This window comes from Aythya ferina (assembly GCF_964211825.1).
Source record: "Aythya ferina genome assembly, chromosome: Z".
NCBI classification, from domain to species: domain Eukaryota; kingdom Metazoa; phylum Chordata; class Aves; order Anseriformes; family Anatidae; genus Aythya; species Aythya ferina.
The window spans coordinates 20640798-20661706 of record NC_140299.1 but is presented as its reverse complement, the minus strand read 5'-3'; the positions used below and the strand labels follow the sequence as shown (position 1 = coordinate 20661706).

Below are 20909 nucleotides of genomic sequence, written 5' to 3'. Positions count from 1 at the left end.
TGCCATTTTGATTATTTTTATTCCTTTCACTTTTAGGTTATTAACATTCTGACTTTATAGCCTGAAAAGAAATAGCCATATTATGAATATTTTTGTCTGGACTGTTTATAAGGAATACTCATTTTAACTGTATGTTTTGTGACAGTTATAGCATACTGAAAGGATTTTAAACAATCCATGTTTCCAAGGCTTTCAAATTTAAACATACATAATTTTCTGTTCAGATGTTTATATCAACATAGATTTTTTCTTTAGCTGAGAAAATATTTTCTTCTGATTACATAGTATCAGATGCTTTCTCACCTCCATGTGTTTGGTTTCCCCTGTGAATTAAATCCCTTCTGGGTATAATCATTTTGTGTGGTTTTTCTTTTGTTTTCTTTCTTTATTTTTTTTTAATTTTTAATGGCCTCTTTTTAAGTGCTTCATGAAATAATAGTCACACAAATGATCTTAGTCACTTTCCAGTTAGACAGTGTGAGATCTGTGTTTGCATTTCAGAATTCCATCTCCCACTCACTATACATACAAGTACAGCAAGTACAAATGTATATTTAAATACAAACACAATGTATATTTGTGCACAGGCAAATGTATGTTTGTCTGAATATATATGAAGATGTAAAAATATAACGTGCCTCACAAATCTGTTTTCAGACTAAGTGCTCAAAAATAAAGCAGTAGGGTTCTTTTTTATTGTTATTATTTATTTGTTTATTTTTATTAAAACCACAGATTCTAGTGGTTAACTTGTGTCCTGGTTTCAGTTAGGACAGAACAATCCAATGCCAAAAAAAACCTTTAGATTTTTTTTTTTTTTTAATATATATTGCATGGACTTAAAATTTAGTGCTAGATAGTGGACAAAATAGGCATGTAGATTTTATTTTGTAATATAATGAGGTTTTACTTCCTGAAATGACAACAATGCTCAGAAAAGCAGAATTTATAATTCACTGCTTGTGTAATGATTGCTATAATAGTGGTTTTTAAAATAGTAATTGAGACAGATCTAGATATTTAAGGAGAAACATAATGAAAGAAAAATTCTTATTACCATTGTGGTGGAAGACCAAGCAAAAAATAAATTATTCCTTGAATAGAAAAAAATAATCAAGAAATTAATATGAAAACATAGACTTGTGGATTTAAAGTTCAGTTCTGCAATCATACCAGAATGGTTTCATCCATTACTGAGCTACAGAAATCTAATGAATGATGTTAAAGGTGTGTAATTAAGCTTGTTTACTTTCTAAAGAACCACTTACTGGCACCATATATAGTTAGGTTGCTAGAACTAGAAAATAGATGCAATTCTGTGCCTGATGTAGGTTTACTGTCATATTTATTATTATTACACTATCCAGCTATCAAAAAAACACAGCTTTAGAAACTACCCACAAATATTCTTGCATTTTTTACATACAGTTCTGCAGTATTTCATATTCATCATAATACTGAAGAACCTACTAACATAAACTCACGCTGTTTTTCTCATCTGGGAAAAACATACATTTCTGAAAGGTCAAGGACACACTGAATGACAAGTTCTTTGTTTGCCAGCCATGCAGTACAGCAGGTTTAACCAGCTGGTAAAGTCCTGGCTCAGTGGGCCAGGTCACGCAGGCTGTGTGCGATCATCATGGTTATTGCTGCAGTGGCAGCTCAGATGGGAACATGATCAGTTCAAAAGTACAAACTCACAGAAATGTCAGCACCATCACATATACTTCATGGTAATTGTACTAAGCTTGTTGTGGCTGCTCTCTTCTGTTTGCATTTATCTCATGTTTCTTGCTTTGTTTCACTTTTCCTAACATTTTTTGAACTTTGCATAGAAAAAATTCAGCAGTGTATATACTGTCTTGTGGGGAAGAAGTCTAAGCCTTCTGTGTGTAAATAATAGGTCTCTTAACTCAGAGTCTGTATAGCTGCAAAGAACTAAAATGTGGATCCTCAATTCTGTTACCTGCTAGTATCTATAGGGGTATATAAATTTCATGAGTATCGCTGTAAAACTAGCTCCTGATTGTGCGTTATACCATGAACAGGTATGACTGAACAGTTTGGCCATTAATTTAGTATAAAATACCTAGACTTTCACACTAAACATTTCTCTGTTATCTTGCCTGGCGGGATTAATCTAATAATCATTCCTGGGTTATGGGCTAGTGATTAAATTCTTATGCACTAAGCCAGTGTCTGTATGAAAGGTGAATGTCAGTTTCTTCATAGAAATTACGATGTCTGTTCTTACCCCAAAGAAAATGTAAGGGAATTTATCTTATTTATGGTTCAGCAAGATAAAGCTAGTTTACTCCGGACTAGCAATTTGTCTAGGGTAGATAGCATCTTGCTATTTGATACATTAGCTTAACTAACTAGAATTCTTTGTTTTCTTCTGATGTTGCCATTCTAAAACATAAGCAGAAAGAAACTGCAGTTTTTCAGGACAGAGCACTAAATTTCCTCTCTCGAAGATACCTGATTATAGTAATACACGGAGCTCCAGAAGGCAGATATACTTCAGAATCCATGAGACATACGTTCCATGTTACAGAGAGCACTCCCCTGTGAAGTGCAAAATGAGTATTCAAGGCCCTCTTCCAAAGTGGGCTGGAGCTGAAGCTGAGCCTGTATGCGTATCTCTGGGAATATTTAGACCTTGTAAAGTAATGAAGAACGATAACCAGCAAAGACAACAATCTTTCCAATCTGAAAGGAGGTATCATCCTCCTCTTTGCTCTTCTCCTCATTAATGTAAAGATCAGATTTTTTTTTTTTTTTTTTTTTTTTTTCTGGCTATGAGAAGCAACGTCTTTCAAATTAACTCTAAATTGATTAGGCTTTGTTCTAGGTTAACTTGGTTGTCTATTTAGTGGCAGATCATATTTTTAATTTTCTTAACATGTACTCTATAAGGAGTCTGGGCATGTAAATTGGAGCTAAGAAGTATTTTCCAGTTCTGAAATTAAGGACCTTGAAGTCCTCTTGCAAATGACTTAGCATGCTTTATCTTGATACTCTTTTTTTTTTTTTTTTTTTTTTTTTCAGTCACAAGTAGATAACTTCACTGTTTCTATTTATTTATTTATTTTGCTTTAATTTCAGTGATGGCTTCAATTTCTCATGGCTTCTGTGATTATTTTGGTATACTTTATACATAGAATTATTATTCATTTTCCTCTCAGAGTCAGTACTCCAAAAGAAGCAGTTAGGATTTTTAACTAGAAAACACAGCAAAACGGAGGCCTATGTATGTTTCTTAATTGCTGTCTTCCATCAGAAAAGAAAAGGGAAAAAAAATCCAATCAAAGAAAAGTTTATGTGGCCTTTCCTGGGCTTGCAGAGATAAAGATTTAGCTGTATCTTTTCTGTATTCAAAATCAGATACTTACCCTGGAGTTTGTCATGAACTATGAGAAATCTTATCTGCAGCAGAGGAGATAAGAAAAGTTAAGATACCATGAAGCCTGCGCTATCTGTATCTGTGAAAGCTGCTGTCCAGCTGGATAAAAACAGGGGGGAAAACACAGGATACTACTCTGGGCTTGAACACAACTTCTTAAATTTCTCTCTCTTTTTTTTTTCTTTTCTTTTTTCTTTTAGTCATTTCTTTTGCACTTCTTCCAAGTATCTTTATATATATATGTTAATATTATTCTCTAGCAAATTAACTATTCGTGTAATCATAAATCTGCATTTTAGCTATTCCATGAGGACTCCTCTGTTTCTCTATAGATCATCTTAACTCCTGTGACGTAAGGACATTGTCTCCCATTGACAAAGACTGCAAACACAATAAAAAGGAAAAATTTGTTACGTAATGAAAATCTAATATGTCTATCAAAAATTATGATTTTTTTTTAAATATTGAGCTGTTTAAACAAATTGATTTTTTTTTTTTAGCTCCAATCTCCTTCAATTAAATTCAGTCAAAAGAAGAACAATATAAGCTTATATTTTGTACACCTTCTCACTTCAATCTTATGGAATAATAGCCTTTCATATTCAAGTTTGTTAAGCCTAAAACCAGCTCATTTTGAATGAGCTGTGAATTATTTCAGAGTAACATACTTCTCATTTTTGGATAGTTTAATATGTAATTACGTAATATCATCCAAAGGTACATATGCATCTTATTTTATGAAAGCAAAGATCCTTGTCACTGTAACATTGTTATGTTTAGAGTTCCCAAACTAGGGATTAACAACTTGACCTTGAGTGTCATTGACGTGTGACAAGAATACAAAGCAGCACAATTTGCTCTGGAACAAACGTGTTAAAGAGTCTGTCTAGCATACAGTATCACCTCACTATGTAGTTCACTGTTAGACAAAATAATATTAAAATCATACCAATGAGGTTGTTTTCTCAATCTCCTTTTAGATTTAGCATCTTTTATTTTATTCCATGCTTTCTGTTATTATCATTATATGACATAGAAAATTATCATACTTGAAGGTTTTCTTTCTAACCTTTTACAAATCTTTTAATCTATTTCTAAGTCTCACCTGTATGAAGACTTCATACTTGCACACATCCGCTTTAAATGGTACAAATGTTAGCCTTGCATAGAAAAGTTTCAAGGGTTGTAGCTCACATCACACAGATCTCACTGTGAATTGTATGCACTGTATTATTTGGCACTGAGCCAAATTCTGAGTTTGAGTGCCTCACTAGCACCTCAGCTGGGACCTCTTCTTTCAGAAATGCCCTGAGATGATACAGTGTGAATCTCAGCAGCTTGGGGTTCAGGAAATAATTTTTAATAAACTTGCACTATGAAAAATAGGAAATACATGCAGTAATACGTATGGACAGAAAAGTTGAAATTATGATGGTTTTGAGAAAAGCACAAAACATGAAGAAATTATGGTACCATAAGGCACATATCAATGTTGGTGCTGCTGCTGTCTGTAAAAGACACAAAAAACACCATATAGAAGGGGGTCAGTGTAAGTTCATGTATGTAAGGTCATAATGTGAATGCATGGCATGGGCGAAAGGCAGAAAGCAATTAGTGACATCTTACAGCAATTAAAACATTTTTCCAGGGTATAGCATATGCCAAGGTTTTGTGGAGAAGTATGTAATATTCCATTTTAAAATTGAGAAATCAAATATGATTTTTCTGTGCTAAAATTGCATCAATGAATTCTAACAGAGGCACTTATAATGAAAAGGAGAGGAGAGGAGAGGAGAGGAGAGGAGAGGAGAGGAGAGGAGAGGAGAGGAGAGGAGAGGAGAGGAGAGGAGAGGAGAGGAGAGGAGAGGAGAGGAGAGGAGAGGAGAGGAGAGGAGAGGAGAGGAGAGGAGAGGAGAGGAGAGGAGAGGAGAGGAGAGGAGAGGAGAGGAGAGGAGAGGAGAGGAGAGGAGAGGAGAGGAGAGGAGAGGAGAGGAGAGGAGAGGAGAGGAGAGGTGGCTGTGTTATTCTGAAATGATGTGTTCATTAAATGAAAATGTGATGAGATGGGGATAGCGTAAACACTTTCAGAAACGGATTTTAAAATTTGTGTAATACTCCATCTCCACTGTAGTACTCTGAAGTGCTTCCCACTGATCTGCAAGGAGAAGTGTGCTGATCTGCAAGGAGAAGCAGAGGGACAAACTTTTATCATGTGGTTGAGAAAACAGAGTAAGAATGAGGGATTTATGCCTCTAGTGAGGGATTTATTCTTTCTAGGGTGATAGACTTTATTTGAACCTCAAAATAGACAGGTGACATATCAAATCAAGAGGTTGTACTAGGGTTTTAAACTCACTCAGTCTAAGTTATATCTTAGATCTTAAGTGTGAGGGAAGACCGACAGTTCTGAAAGACCGTGTTTCAAAATGATACATTCCTCTGGGTATTTTTGTACCTTTGAAGAAAAGTTGAGTTAGAAAATTTTTATCAGATAAAAAATTTGGAAGGGCCAAAAAAACACAGTATCATTACTAAAGGACATGCTGTAGAAGAAAAAGGATATGTTTCTATTAAATAAATAAATAAATAAGAAATAGTCATTGTACAATTAGTAGAAGCCAAATAACACAATTGGAATAACTTGAATGTATGGTTTGCAGTTTTTATAAAGTAAAAGGAAGCTGACATAGTGAAATGGGGGGATAAACATAAAGCTTGAAATGAAAAGACATCCTTCAAAAGGTTTTACCCAAATGAGAAAAATATAAAGCATTATAAAATCTGAGTAGTTTGCATACAAAATGCACTAAGGAAGACCAATAAAGGCAACAGGAACAAAGATATGAATATGCAAGGCCTCCTAAAAATGCTCTTCCAGATCAGCTAGAGAAATGGAAGAGAGAACAAGGATTAAAAGAACATTTGGCAAAGACTTCATACAGGAGATCCTGGGAAGTCTCTTATGAGAACTTTTCTTGCAAGAAACCATAATGGTCTGTCCAAAATTTAAGTAATAGTAGAGGATGTTATTAAATAAAGAGGTACAGTGGACAACAATGGACAGAACATTAAAGAAGCCCTGGAAGTGGACAGGTGAATTACTATCTCTGCAATGTAAGCTTGCAAGAAAGCAGAGCTTTATGCTGTTCTGTATACTAAAAATGATTTTTGGGAAAAAAGAAAAGTTTGCTGGTGAGAATTGTTCACGATGTTAAAGACAACTGTGTAAATTGCAAAACTGTAGAATGTGGTAAAATAACAGATGAAATTGAAATGTGAACTGGTTGCATGTGGTGGTGGTGGCGTCAAACTTCAAACTTGTATGATGGGTTCTGATTACATAGTACTATGTGGGAATGAGATCTTTGGGCAAAAGTAAACATTGTATGAATACATTAGCTTTATGCTCAGAGGTCAAGGAGGAAGTGGAATTGTTAGCAGGTATGTGGAAAACGTCAGAAAACAAAGCATGAAATGTTATTATGCTGATACGTATGTGCCAGGAGATCCTACATGCTGAGCAGTGTGGGAGGTTCTGGGCTGGTATCTCAGGATGCATCCCATATTTGTTAAATAAGTATAGTATTCATTTAATGCTAAGAGAAAACGTGTTTGAGAACTTGCAGTGTATTTCAGCTATTTAAAGCCGTTTCCTCCATTAAAAAGAGAGCTTCCTCAGCGTTATCATTACGCAACCTGGGATCAGCTGTACCTGACTGTGTCGGGACACATACTGTATTCTCTCACATGTGTAATATTCAAATGGTCGCTCTGTGAAAAAAAAATGAAGCTTCTTCAGTAGAGCTCAGGCGAGTGACAGGGATGATTCATGTGACATGGGTTCAGGATGACAAATTGCTAGGCTGACCAGGAGAGCTCAGGCTGCAGAAAGGTGGCTGAGGAAAACCAGGAGCTGCCCTTGGGGCCGTTCCCTTCCCTCTCCCCTCAGGGCGGTGGGGCCTGTGGGCCAGCAGCTTACTGGGGTGGACAGAACTGGCTGCGGGCAGCAGCCTCCACACACACAGTGTATTGCTTCTGCTCCTGCTCTTAAAGCTTGTCCTCTGCACCCAATGTCCGGGATATACAAGTGTAGGTGAGTGGTCATGGGGGCGATGGGACGGGATGGGACAGGACGGGACTGTGTGTTGCCAGGGAGCCATGATTGCTGAGCAGCTCTGCTGGCAGAGTCATTGCAGGCCTGGCTGGGCTCTGGCCTGCCAGTGCCTTCCTCATCAGCTGTGGTAATTTGCAAGTCACTGTAAGGTTTGGAAGCTAAACTGAATGTTTTGAATGCCGGCTGTTAGGGCTTGGTGCCAGGCAGTGCTCCCAGGTAAGTCTAATTTGTCAGGCCACTATAAAACATGTGGCAGCCTGCAGCTTCCTCATGAGGGGAGCGGAGGGGCAGGCGCTGAGCTCTGCTCTCTGGGGACAGCGACAGGACCCGAGGGAACGGCATGGAGCTGGGACAGGGGAGGGTCAGGCTGGGGGTTAGGGAAAGGCTCTGCACCCAGAGTGTGGTCGGGCACTGGGACAGGCTCCACAGGGCAGTGGGCACAGCACTGAGCTGCTGGAGTTGTTTGGACAACGCTCTCAGACATCTGTTCTGATTTTGGGGTGGTCCTGTGCAGAGCCAGGAGTTGGACTCGTGATCGTGTGGGTCCCTTCCAACTCAGGATATTCAGTGATTCTGTTCAGTATGAAAAGGTTTATGCAGACTGGGAAACATGGCATCCTTTTATTTAAATTCTAATTAGGTAGAATTTAGCATTACGTAATCAAGAGTGTTGATATCTAATGCTACTCTTATTTGCTCTGCCAGAAGAGGCTGAGGACTAGCAAAAAAACACAAACTAAACCAAACCAAAACAACAAACAAACAAACAAACAACTCTCTTCCCCCTCTCCCCTTGTTTTCTCTCTTCCTTTGATCCGCACTTAAGATAGGATAAAGAAACTGGAAAAAAAATATATCTTTTTACTGTTTACAAAAAGAAGGAAAATGTTGATTGTAAAAATAATGTGTTAAAGGTGCACAAATATTTGTGATCACAGTTGTTCATTAGCCTTGTACATGCAGTAGGGTTGCACATACGTGGGGGAGTCTTAATATAAGACATACGAGGAACGGCTGAGGTCACTGGGCCTGTTCAGCCTGGAGAAGAGGAGGCTGAGGGGAGACCTCATCACAGTCTACAACTTCCTCGTAAGGGGGTGTCGAGAGGCAGGAGACCTTTTCTCCATTAACACTAGTGACAGGACCCGTGGGAACGGGGTTAAGCTGAGGCAGGGGAAATTTAGGCTGGACGTCAGGAGGGGGTTCTTCACAGAGAGGGTGGTTGCACACTGGAACAGGCTCCCCAGGGAAGTGGTCACTGCACCAAGCCTGTCTGAATTTAAGAAGAGATTGGACTGTGAACTAAGGCACATGGTCTGAACTTTTGGGTAGACCTGTGCGGTGTCAAGAGTTGGACTTGATGATCCTTAAGGGTCCCTTCCAACTCAGGATATTCTATGATTCTATGATTCTATAATTTCTAGCATTGAGTCCCTTACTGCAAATACTCAGTGCAAATAAAATACTGGTTTGTAAGTCTATAAATGCAGTCATCAAATATATAGTCACAAGGAAAATATATTTAGTGGAAAAATTCTTACTCAAAATTGCCCATGCCCCAGCCTAAAAGCCAGACTGAGTTACCCAGCTTTCACATCTGTGTCTTTCTGTTCAAAGGCATTTTTCTGGACAAGTAAGTGCTGTGCACTTACCTCTGGATGGATGGAAGTTGTATTAAAAAAAAAAATGCACTAAGTGGACTTTAGTGTCCCCCTAGAGGTCAAGCTGTATTCTGCTAAAATCAGATTCCCTTTGTCTCCTGAAAACCAGGCTTTATAACTTTATGCACAGAACAAAACAGATAATCTAGCAATAGGAATATCTGTGAAATCTTTGGTGCTTTATAAACTGATACAGTAATTTTATTCCAGATTTTATGTTAAAACGCCAGCATCCTGCTGGCTAATCTTCATTACCCAACACACAGCTGTGATTAATGCCGTTTCTAGTAGCACTTTCTCAAAATCGTCTGACAAGAAAACATGCATTGTATCATAATATGCCTTCTCAAATAGCTTCCTAAAATAGAAGGCTTCTACTACTTGCATATGATGTAAAAGTTTCCTGAAAACTTTTTCTCATAACTTGCTCTGTGTTTTAATTATTGGAGCAAGCATATAGGAAAATAATTTTCTAATATTGCCTGATTTTGTTCAACAGCTTCTTGGGGTTTTGCATTTCCAGAAGAAAAAAGGTACAGTACTTAACAGTTGAGGGCTGACAGTAAAACTGTTAGTTGATTTCTAGATTTGTAATAAATACTTGTAGAAGCATTTTATTAAAGTTAATAACGGCAAGCACTAGTACCCTTTGAAAATTCAAGAGAAATTCTAGACATGCAGTTTTCTAAAATTGTGACAAAAGTTCGCGTGTGTTCTACTGAAATTCAGTTTTGATGTCACCTGCATCAATATCAAAACTGATTTTCTCCTCTGGAGAGATTTTATTTATGTATCATTCATGTTAACAGAAGAAGGTTTCTGTAATAGAAGATTCCCCAAAAGCTAAAATAGTAAAACAAAAAACATGTAAGAATGATTGTGGGTCTATTTACCATGTTTAAATCCAATTCTTACAGAGTCTTCAGAGATGGCTTATGTTGTATACAAATAAATTTTTCCATGGAACTCCATTGTTGTTTTTAAATACCGGCTTTTACAGTGGTGATTTTAGACTTTGGAGAATGTAAGAAGAGGAGAAATAATTAGCTTTTCTTTAGCTTTGTAACACAAGTAAGGCATGTGGTTGTTTGTTTTTGTTTGTTTTTGTTTTGTTTTGTTTTGCTGTTTTACTGATATGGCATTGACATTTTATTTAACCATGTGGTACAACATACATGTTGTTTCTTGCTCAGCATTTTGCCAAATGTATAGAATGCGGAATGCTTACAGTCATGCCAATTGTTTTTTTTTTTTTTTTTTTTTTTTTTTATAGCAGTGTAAACATATGAAAAGACAGATGTTCTATAAATTCTGCTTGATATGATGACATTCCATGGAAGTTGCACTGCTCCAAAGTAACTTTAAATACCTGAGATTTTGGCAGGGTTGTTCAATTGTCAGCCTTGGTTCCTGGATATTTGTTTTCTGTAGAACAATGTAACTAATTTGTTACTTGCACTTTATTATTTAAATTGCTGTCTGTTCTAACTGAAGAAATCCATGGTTATGAAAAAGGGCTGTAGTGTGAAGTGGACAATATAAAAAATACATGATGTTGAATGAAGGCAGGCAAAAGCTAGTCTAAGTAGGCAAGTTTGACTGATTTTTGGGTTGTTTCCTAATGGTTAAGGAAATAAATACCAGTAACGTGATAGGAATACCTTCAGCCTTGAGTATTCAAGAATTTATTTCCAGTAGTCTCTTAATTATAGATCTCATATCTTAGTAACAAGTTATCTATAAAAGCTGTTTTTCTTTTTTCCTACTCAGTCATAATAACTAGAGAAATAAATTCTCTTGCTAAACATAGGAGGGATGAATAAAAATGGAGTCTGTACTCTGAAGGAGATGGGCCTAAATGCATTCTTATTTTGGAACCTCTTTCCTCCTCATGTTCTTTACTTTCTTTCAAGTGTCTGTTCCAGTGGTCCAGGCCTTTCACAGTCTGCTGCTCTTGAAAATTTCATCAGTGGGGCTCGATAGATTCATTGGAGTGTCTTTGCTCTTTTGTTTCAGCTTTTTTCTTCTGTATCCTCTTGTTGTGCTGGGAAAGAACAATGTCCCTAAACAGCATCTCCAGCAGAAATTAAACAAACCAGCATTAAAGCATTCCAGAATCAGTCTTGGTCACTGAATGACTCATACACACTGCAGAGAGAAAGAAGCTCAGGCCTTTTGTATTTTTATCCTCAGTTATTGTAAAGGGACTGTGCTGTGCTTGTCTCTGAGATAAAAATCTGTTAACAGCATGCCTCTTTCAGAGCTGTGTGAGGTCTCTTATAGCAGATCAGAGAGACAGGTAGCTAATTCGAGAGGTCTCTAATCTTGTGTGATGATGGGCTTTTTTTTCCCCTCCTATCTTTTTAATTGAAATAATTTTCTCTACTTTCTCATCCCAGAACTGTTCAGAAAGAGAAACGTGTCAGAGATAAAGTGTAAGAGTTCTTCATCTCACTCATGGGTATGGATGGGGACTGACAACAGGGATTAAGAGGTATCTTAAGTCCCTGTTGCACCTTTAAAAGAAAGATTTTAGGCAGTGATTGGCAACCTAAATCAGTTTAAAATCTTTATAGATAACGAATCTTTTCCAAATGATGAACTGTAACATTTGTGTTTGTTGTCACACAAAAAGGAGGAGAGAAAAAAAAAGTCAAGAGCTATATTTCATTAAACAAAGATCTGGTACAGACGCAATTGCCTTTAGAATCAGATTTGGTAAATTAATTAGTACCATAATCTTGCTAGCTGCCAGCTGTATGCTCCCTCAGATAACGTCATTCTGAATGTCTATATTGAAGGCCATTTACTGAGGTTTTAGATAAGCACCTAAGGTTAAAATACTTAAGCTAGGCATGTAAGAGTGAGCAAGCGTAGTATATTGGCATGCAGAGTGCTAACCCCTCACAGAAGACTGTGCCTTCACCTTAGTTGCTGTTTGTTAAATGCATAGTACAAGGTGGGTGGGCGCCTGTTATACACAAACATAAAGCACTCAGCTTGTTCATGGTTAAGTCGTAAATAGCAAAACAAAGTAAGAGATTTGCAGACTATTTAATATATGCTTTTACAAGTTTTAGTGAAAAATTTAAATATTAAAACAATATAAAGGAATGTTAGGCAAGCAGAAAGAGTGATAGGTCAAGAAACTGTGCAGCAGGAATTACTTTGCATTGTTCAATAGTTCTTTCTAAAGAAAATATCCTCCCCCTGTGACAAGCTCAGGCATTGGAACAAGTTGCCCAGGGAGGTGGTGGAGTCACTGTCCCTGGGGGCATTTAAGGAAAGGTTGGACATGGTGCTTATGGACATGGTTTAGTGGGTGATACTGGTGATAGGGGGATGGTTGGACCAGGTGATCTTAGATGTCTTTGCCAACCACAACGATTTTATGATTCTGTGAGTTAAACATGCATACGTATTTACAACAATACCCTAGATATTACAAGAACTTTTCACACTTACTTTTAAAATCTCTTGAGTCAGCCTGGAATCTACTCAAGCAATCTGGCCGAATTTCTGGTTGTTTTTCATTTCTCCTTTTTGAATATTTCTTTGGTATTTTATTTCCTAGCTTCTTGGAAATTCTTGAAGTGAGTTACAGTATTTTGCTTTGTGTGAATATGCTGTTTTACTCAACGGACCTCCACTACATGCAAATGTCCTGAAAGAGTAGCCAAAATGTAAACCTAGAAACAGAACACAAATGGGAAATTGTTTTTAGTTTGTCATCTCTTAATCTTCAGTGCTGAAAAATAAAAATGCCTTTATTATTTAAAACCAAAGCAATATCAGAAAACTCCTGTTTGAAGGACTCTTTTCCTTTCTTTAATGATGTTTGGCAGTTTCTATTTCAATAGTATTTACTAGGACTTATTAACGAAAGTGATGAAATGAAAGTGTATATATCGTTCTGCTTAAAGTCCACATGAATAACTTCTGCTTGTGCTGTTTCTTATGGTAATGTATTGATCAAATCTGTCATGTTCAATGGCAATAAGGTTCGTAGCATCTTGAATAAAAATTTGGGAAGCTTTAAAGGTCTGAATGTAGCAGATGATCTATCCAGATGGTCACGTGCCTGCTCAACCAAAATGCACCAAGCTGGCTGCTGGGAGCTCCTCTGGGCTAGCTAAATGAGGTGAATGAGATGGAAACTTGGCTTCATCTGTGGTCCCATAAATCTTATGTGATTTGGGTGATTTTTTTCCTAAATGCATTAACTTAATTAAATAAGTAAACATTTCTCTTCTTTTTTTTGAATTTTGAGCATTGCTGGAATGGATTAAGCAGTGACTTATCTGATTTTATATCTGTTTCATTCTGTATCTACACGAAACAGAAAAAGTAAATCTAAGACACTGTTTTGTGTATACTGATTTGTATGTAGAGATAGTAAGTAAAAATTTTGTCAATGAAAATACATTTTATCTCCATAAAATGTAGATATGTCTTTTATGTACCTTTGCATGTATTATTTTATGTTTGTTATTAGTACAGGAATAATTCATAATAAAATAGTTTTCTGGAAATGCAATTTTTCTTAAGGAAAGCTTATAAAAATATCCCACAAATTAAGATAATATTTTTTTTCAGTGCAATCTCCACTTATCACCTACTATGTGCTCCCAAATCTACTGATGCAACTTTAAAAAGGATTTTTCACATACAGTCTTTATCACCTGTATGCAGATCCAATACTTATATTAGAGTTTGCTCCTTTCAATGAATTAATATCATTAGTTGAAATTTAAAGCCTGTATTTTGTTGTAAAACTGCCAACGATAGTGTGGGTTAATATATATTTAAATATGAAGAAATATTTTCTGTGTCCTCCACAGCTGGCTTTGCTTCTTTGTAACTGGATGCCACCTATGAATAATTAAATACATAAATAATCAAGGCATGTGTATTATTTTTTCTGTTTATTTATGTGAAGGAACTGACACTTTAGAAAATAAAGCAAAATATCAAGTAGTATGCTGGAGACTTTATCATGCACCATATCGAGTGGTTTTCTTAATAAGGAATGCCAGACTTTTAGATCTGTTGCATGTTCTCGTGTTGGGGAGGGAAACTACACCTGTATGTTTGTGTGTGTCTGCATGCGTGTCTTTGGCTTTTGGTATTGTACTGCACTGAAGAGTTAATTTTCTGTTGTTGAAGAAGTGGGCTTCAGAGAGTCTCAAAAACTTGGTCGTTTTAAAACAGCAAGTTATGCCAGCAACACTGTGCTGGTGCAGATGAAGTCTAACCTAGCAAAATATTACTTGTAGCCGTATGAGTTGTATCAGTGATGTGCCTGCCCATGAGGAAAATAAGCCATACCTGTAATTTTGCTGGTATGATTGAGTCTACATTAGGAGATTTTGCTAGAACAGCTCTGTTGGTCAGAAATTGCACTTTATCTCATCTTTGGCTGACAGAGGAGGGAAAAAATGTGTGCAGAGATATACCTGGCCTAAATGAGAATATAAAGCTTTCAACTGCCTCATCCTAGAGCATATGAATTTCCCTTTAACTCTACTTTTCCATGCTGACTGCTGTGCACTTACCCAGGGGCTGATGAATGCTGCTTTTCAAAGCTGCTGTGCCATGTCATTACCAGTTGCTAAGGCTCATGCTTAGTTATTATTGTAATACAAAGGCCAATTTGTCAAATTCTGTCACCTATATGGAAGTACCCAGCTGGGGGTTTAAGCATCCTTAGGCACCTGGATTTGAAAAATACTCTAGCTGACCTTCTTCCCCTAGATTTAGCATATATCTGCTGGTCTAAATAATGTGAAAGTTAACAGATTCCCCTCAGACTGAATGACTGGCTAAAAATATCTAATAAGGCTTATTTCATTATTACAAACAATATTGCCAATATCTAGTTAATTATCTGTGTCAAAAGGCCCTTCCTCAGAAGTCTGTAATCTTCTGTAATTTTCTGGGTTTGGCCTGCATTTGTTAGTGACTGGAAAACACGCGCTGTTCATGGATATGCTTATTGAATGGTTCAGTGTAACTGTACATCTTGTGTGGTTTAGTGGTGTATGAAACATCTGCTCTGTTGGATCTTAGGACTGTTTGCAACTTATATGTACTGTGAAGCAACAGCTTTTGCCTGGATGTTGTACAACTTGCAAAGACCTTGATGCTAACTGGATAAATTAATTTGCTTTCAGTATAACAGCTGGTATTGGAATAGCCAAGAGAGAAAACATCTCCTCTGAAACTTGCAGAACACTTCTGATTTAGTCAGAGTCACCATGAACAAGAATACTTGTACTCTGCATGGGAGGAGTAAAAGTGTAAGTAGGTGATATTTTCCTTGCTTCTATTTTTGTTATCAGTATTCATCCATACCACTTAAATTAGCCTTTCAAATACCCCTTTTTGACCAGGACAGCAACTGTGATGAGATCTGTGTTAGTTTTACCTTGTTCTTGTGTCTGTATCCTAAATGAATATGAATATGTGATACACACAGATACAAGATTATTGAATAATAGCATGGTAATAATAGCGATTTTTTTTTTGGAACTGAGACATTGATTTATGTGAGTGCATTTTACACCAAGTCATAAAAGTGAGATTTTCTTGAGCATGCATTGAAATATAAGCTTACCTACTGCTTACTGAGTTTATGTCACATATTCAGTCATAAGTATATGCCCCTGCATCGATTTTGGTATCAAGGAATGCACTTGATTTGATAATGCATTGTAGAAATGTTGTCTGTGCTCCAGGGGAACGAGACAATATGCTAACAACATATACGTAGGTTTGAATGAGGCTTAATTTTTTTTTGTTCTCTGGTCTTTGTGGTGATTTTGTCCTCTGTATATCTGTCCCAATATTCAAGAGTACTGCCAAAATAGGTTTGGATGCTTTTGTAGCCTTTTCTGTCTTCCAGACGCTTGTGGAACAACATTAATGTGTGATACTATATACTGATGACTCTGCCTTACAAGCACAGGCAAGAACTGAATGTTCCTTTCTAACATGCTATTGCTATGCTTAAGCTGTTGAATATGCCCCTTCTCCTAATAGTCAAGGACGTTTTATTTAAGTGCTCTGACAAATGTCAATAGGAAAGAAAAGTTAGTGCATGCCAGATGCTGCATCTACAAGGACAGAGGCTACAGATACAATTCTTTGTTTCCTGAGGCACTCCCAGCTTGTATGTAAAGGAAGTGCTCTTGAGAAATATTCCAGATCACACTGGACCGAGCTTTTCAATTCTCTTTTGAGCCTCTTCCATCTTGCCCGGTAATGACTTTGGGACTGCTGCCTCTGCTTTGTCGTTGCTAATACCTTAGTATGTCTTCATCATTCTCCCCTTTGCTGCCTCTGCTTCTTCATCCAGTGGGGTTGGTTCTTGGACTAAGAGGGTGAGCTTAGTTAACTTTATGCAGAATTGCTCAACTGTGCCTCTTCTCTCGTATGTGGAAAGTCAGTGCAGACATCTATGATCAGGTCTGGTGTGGAGCTTCCTGAATCCTGCAGGTTGTATCAGCTTTACCCTCTTTCTGCTGAAAGCCATTGTTCTTTTTGGCTTATACTTAAGAATTTCTTAAAAAAAAAAATAAAAAAATAAAAAAATCGGTGCAGATAACTTTTTCTTTCCTGCAGCTTTGCTGTATATGCCATTAGTGTATGTAAGTACAGTCATGGAAGAAAGTGACAGAATTAATGTTAAACAGTGCCACTGTTTGATGCATGAATGAAATAAATAGCATCATATCATAGAATCATAGAATCATAGAATATCCTGAGTTGGAAGGGACCCTCAAGGATCATCAAGTCCAACTCTTGACACCGCACAGGTCTACCCAAAAGTTCAGACCATGTGCCTAAGTGCACAGTCCAATCTCTTCTTAAATACAGACAGGCTCGGTGCAGTGACCACTTCCCTGGGGAGCCTGTTCCAGTGTGCAACCACCCTCTCTGTGAAGAACCCCCTCCTGATGTCAAGCCTAGATTTCCCCTGCCTCAGCTTAACCCCGTTCCCGCGGGTCCTGTCACTGGTGTTAATGGAGAAAAGGTCTCCTGCCTCTCGACACCCCCTTACGAGGAAGTTGTAGACTGTGATGAGGTCACAGTCAGCCTCCTCTTCTCCAGGCTGAACAGGCCCAGTGACCTCAGCCGTTCTTCGTACGTCTTCCCCTCCAGGCCTTTCACCATCTTCGTAGCCCTCCTCCGGACACTTTCCAACAGTTTCATGTCCTTTTTAGACTGTGGTGCCCAGAACTGCACACAGTACTTGAGGTGAGGCCGCACCACCGCAGAGTAGAGCGGGACAATCACCTCCCTTGACCTACTAGCGATGCCGTGCTTGATGCACCCCAGGACACGGTTGGCCCTCCTGGCTGCCAGGGCACACTGCTGGCTCATATTCAACTTGCTGTCTACCACGACCCCCAGATCCCTCTCTTCTAGGCTGCTCTCCAGCGTCTCATCGCCCAGTCTGTACATGCAGCCAGGGTTTCCCCGTCCCACGTGCAGGACCCGGCACTTGCTCTTATTGAACTTCATGCGGTTGGTGATCGCCCAGCTCTCCAACCTGTCCAGATCCCTCTGTAAGGCCTTTACGCCCTCATTTGAGTCCACAACTCCTCCAAGTTTGGTGTCATCAGCAAACTTGCTCAAAATACCTTCTATTCCTACATCCAGATGGTTTATAAAAATATTGAAAAGTACCGGCCCTAAAATGGAGCCTTGAGGGACCCCACTGGTGACCGCCCGCCAGCCTGACACAGCCCCATTTACCATAACCCTTTGGGCCCTGCCCGTTAGCCAATTGCTCACCCATCGTATGATGTTTTTATTTAGCTGTATGGTGGACATTTTGTCCAGTAGGATCTTATGGGAAACCGTGTCAAAAGCCTTGCTGAAGTCCAAAAAAATCACGTCAGCTGGTTTCCCTTGGTCCACCATACGGGTGATCTTATCATAAAAGGAAATCAGGTTAGTTAGGCAGGACCTACCCTTCACAAACCCATGCTGGCTGGGAGCAATGACTGCTTTGTCCCCCAGGTGCGCCTCAATAAGTCCGAGAACCAACTTCTCCATGATTTTACCAGGCACTGACGTGAGACTGACAGGCCTGTGATTGCTAGGGTCTTCTTTCTGACCCTTCTTGAAAATCGGCACAACATTTGCCAGCTTCCAGTCTACCGGGACCTCTCCAAATTCCCAGGATCGTTGAAAAATAATTGAGAGAGGTTCCGCGATGACGTCCGCCAGCTCTTTCAGCATATGTTTCAATAAACTGAAGGCAGGTACTCAGAGTGCTTAACAAAGCTTCATTATTGATGTTGTTTGATCTGCTGAGGAATCAGGTGAAGTATGCAGCTGTCCAAAAAAAATTTAAATACTGCAAAGCTTAACATTTTCACATTAGTTAGGCTAATGAGATTTGGTCACATTCTGGTGAAAGACCAGCATTGTTTCAGTTTAAGTTAAATGAATGAATTCTGAGCAAATATCTGTTAATTTTAAAGATATTAATATTTTAGTACAAATGTCCTAGTATAGATGTTTTGAAATTTAGTTCTAAAACAAAAACATATCAAAACATACCTGGGGATTTTTTTTTTTAACCCACAAAATTTATTTTATCGTTAAATCCTAGTACATCTTGCCATCTGAATGTAAATTTGAATAACCACCTTGAAGTTTTTCTTTAAACCAGGCATATAAAATACTTCATCTTTTTGTTTTAAATTTAAATTGCAAAATATATTTTTCCTAAGGAAATATTTTAAGCCACTGGTAATGTGCTGTTTAAATAATTCCTTCACTACTGGTAGTAGGGGGATAGTGGTACACTTAGAACAAAGTGACTTTAGAAAAGTGTCTTGTTATACTTGTTGAGTACAGCCCAAGACTTAATATCATATGATGGTGATACCACATCTTCTGACTTCCTACTTATCTGTCAATCTGCATTTGCACTGTTGAAGTTATCTGTGGTTTGTCAGACCAGTCATTTCATCAAAGACTTTATAGTGAATTAAGAAATAAATTCTTCAGTGAGCTGAATAATCTTGAAAAGAGAAAAGGACTATGGCTTTTGTTTCTTGGGATGTCATTGTATAGCTTACAAAGAAGGTTTTGTTTCTAGGAAGCACAGCAATCAACGTTTTGGTTCAGCAGTTTCAGATATCACTGAACATAATTTGTCTAATACGGAAGATGAACCCGCAGATGTGTGTGACCATTTTGATTTTCATTAAATGTGGAACTAATTTTGTGTGTCATGAACCAGCTGAAGCTTAGTTTAACAGCGCAGAGTAATACAAACTGCAGAGAGAAAAGACATTGTTAACATTACCAGGTTTTCTGACAGAAAAAAAAACAGTTATAATATTGTTGAGTGCTGCTGTAACTTGGAGCTATGATGCTGTATAAATAAAAAATAATCTTTGCAATCACTCTAGTCATTGAAAATCCATTGTTAGTATTTATTTTTAAATTTTCTCTAATAGATTTTTATTCCATTGCTTGTACTTCATGTCCTCAGACAGTACAATATGTGTAATCTTGCTAGTCTGCCACCCTCTGCCTAGCTCGTTTGCACAGTATTCCTACACATTCTTCTATTGGTAGCCTATGAAATTGCATTTAACTGTGTTTTGTAATAAGGGTTTATACAGTAGTCAGCTCTCTTACTCTTGCCCACAGTATTCAGTGAGAATGTTTGCATTTACATCCTTTCAATATATGCATAGTATTTGTCTGTTCACTCCTAGCCAATTTCTTCAGGTAGCTTTTTGTTTCTTTCAGTTGTTATGCAATAAATAAATTCCTTCTTTTCTGAAATTTTTATTTTTCGATGTCTTGAGCTACTTAGAATATTCTATCTGTTTTATCACTTTAACTTCCATGACTTACCATCTGGTAATTCTGAAAGTGCAGCTAAACATTGTTCTTTACCCCCACTCCCTCTAATTTGATTCTCTTTTTACTTACAAAGTTACTTATTGTTGAGGTTAGGGATTTCATTTAGTGCTGATCAACTGTGGAAGGAGCCTTTTTTGCTTAGCATGTTTGTAAGAAAGTGTTAAACTTTATTCCCTGAGTTTTGAAAGGGCTTCATATTATTTTCATAACTGGATGGACAACCCAATATGTTTCTACAGTGTAGGTGGATCCAGATAGCTTTGTAAATTTCAGTGTAATTTTTTCTTTATCAAAAAAGATCATGAAATGCATTATTATTATTATTATTTTTTTTTTTTAAATCAAGCTTGGAGCCTATCTTTAGTTAAATTGACATAGCTTTACTGACCATTCAGAAATAATATTTTTACAGTAGCGTATTATAATAACTAGATTGCTAAGGGGGTATAGTGGAGGCATACCAGGTGAGCCGAAGGATGAAAACGTCTACTTTCAAGTGATGAGAGTAGCAGTATATGTGGAGGAAAGAATAAAGTCTGAATGTTACACTCTGTGGGTGTTCATCTTGGAACATTGTGTCAGAAGTGAGTCAATTCTGGTGAAATCAGAAAGTCGCTATATTGCAAGAAAATGAACCAACCAAGAGGATATGTTTAGCAACTGGGCCTGCTTAACCTGTAGTATTTCAACAGCTTTAACCAAAAAGAAGAAAAAGGGCGGGGGGGGGGGGGGGGGGGAGGGGGGGGAGAGAAGGTTTTGGAGGGAGCAGAAAATAAAATTAGAGCATTTATGGAGCATTTATGTTATTATAAAGAACAAAAACTGCTGT

General features: G+C 37.7%; 1 protein-coding gene across 1 annotated transcript in view; it reads left to right on the top strand.

Annotated features, from left to right (window-relative positions):
- PDE4D (phosphodiesterase 4D) overlaps window positions 1-20909 on the top strand; it is a 629197-nt gene that overhangs the window by 76551 nt on the left and 531737 nt on the right. Inside the window, exon 2 of the mRNA XM_084504096.1 lies at window positions 15358-15483. Coding sequence (XP_084360222.1) covers window positions 15442-15483 — 42 coding nt within the window. The 5' untranslated portion in view covers window positions 15358-15441. The remainder of the gene's footprint in view (window positions 1-15357; window positions 15484-20909) is intronic.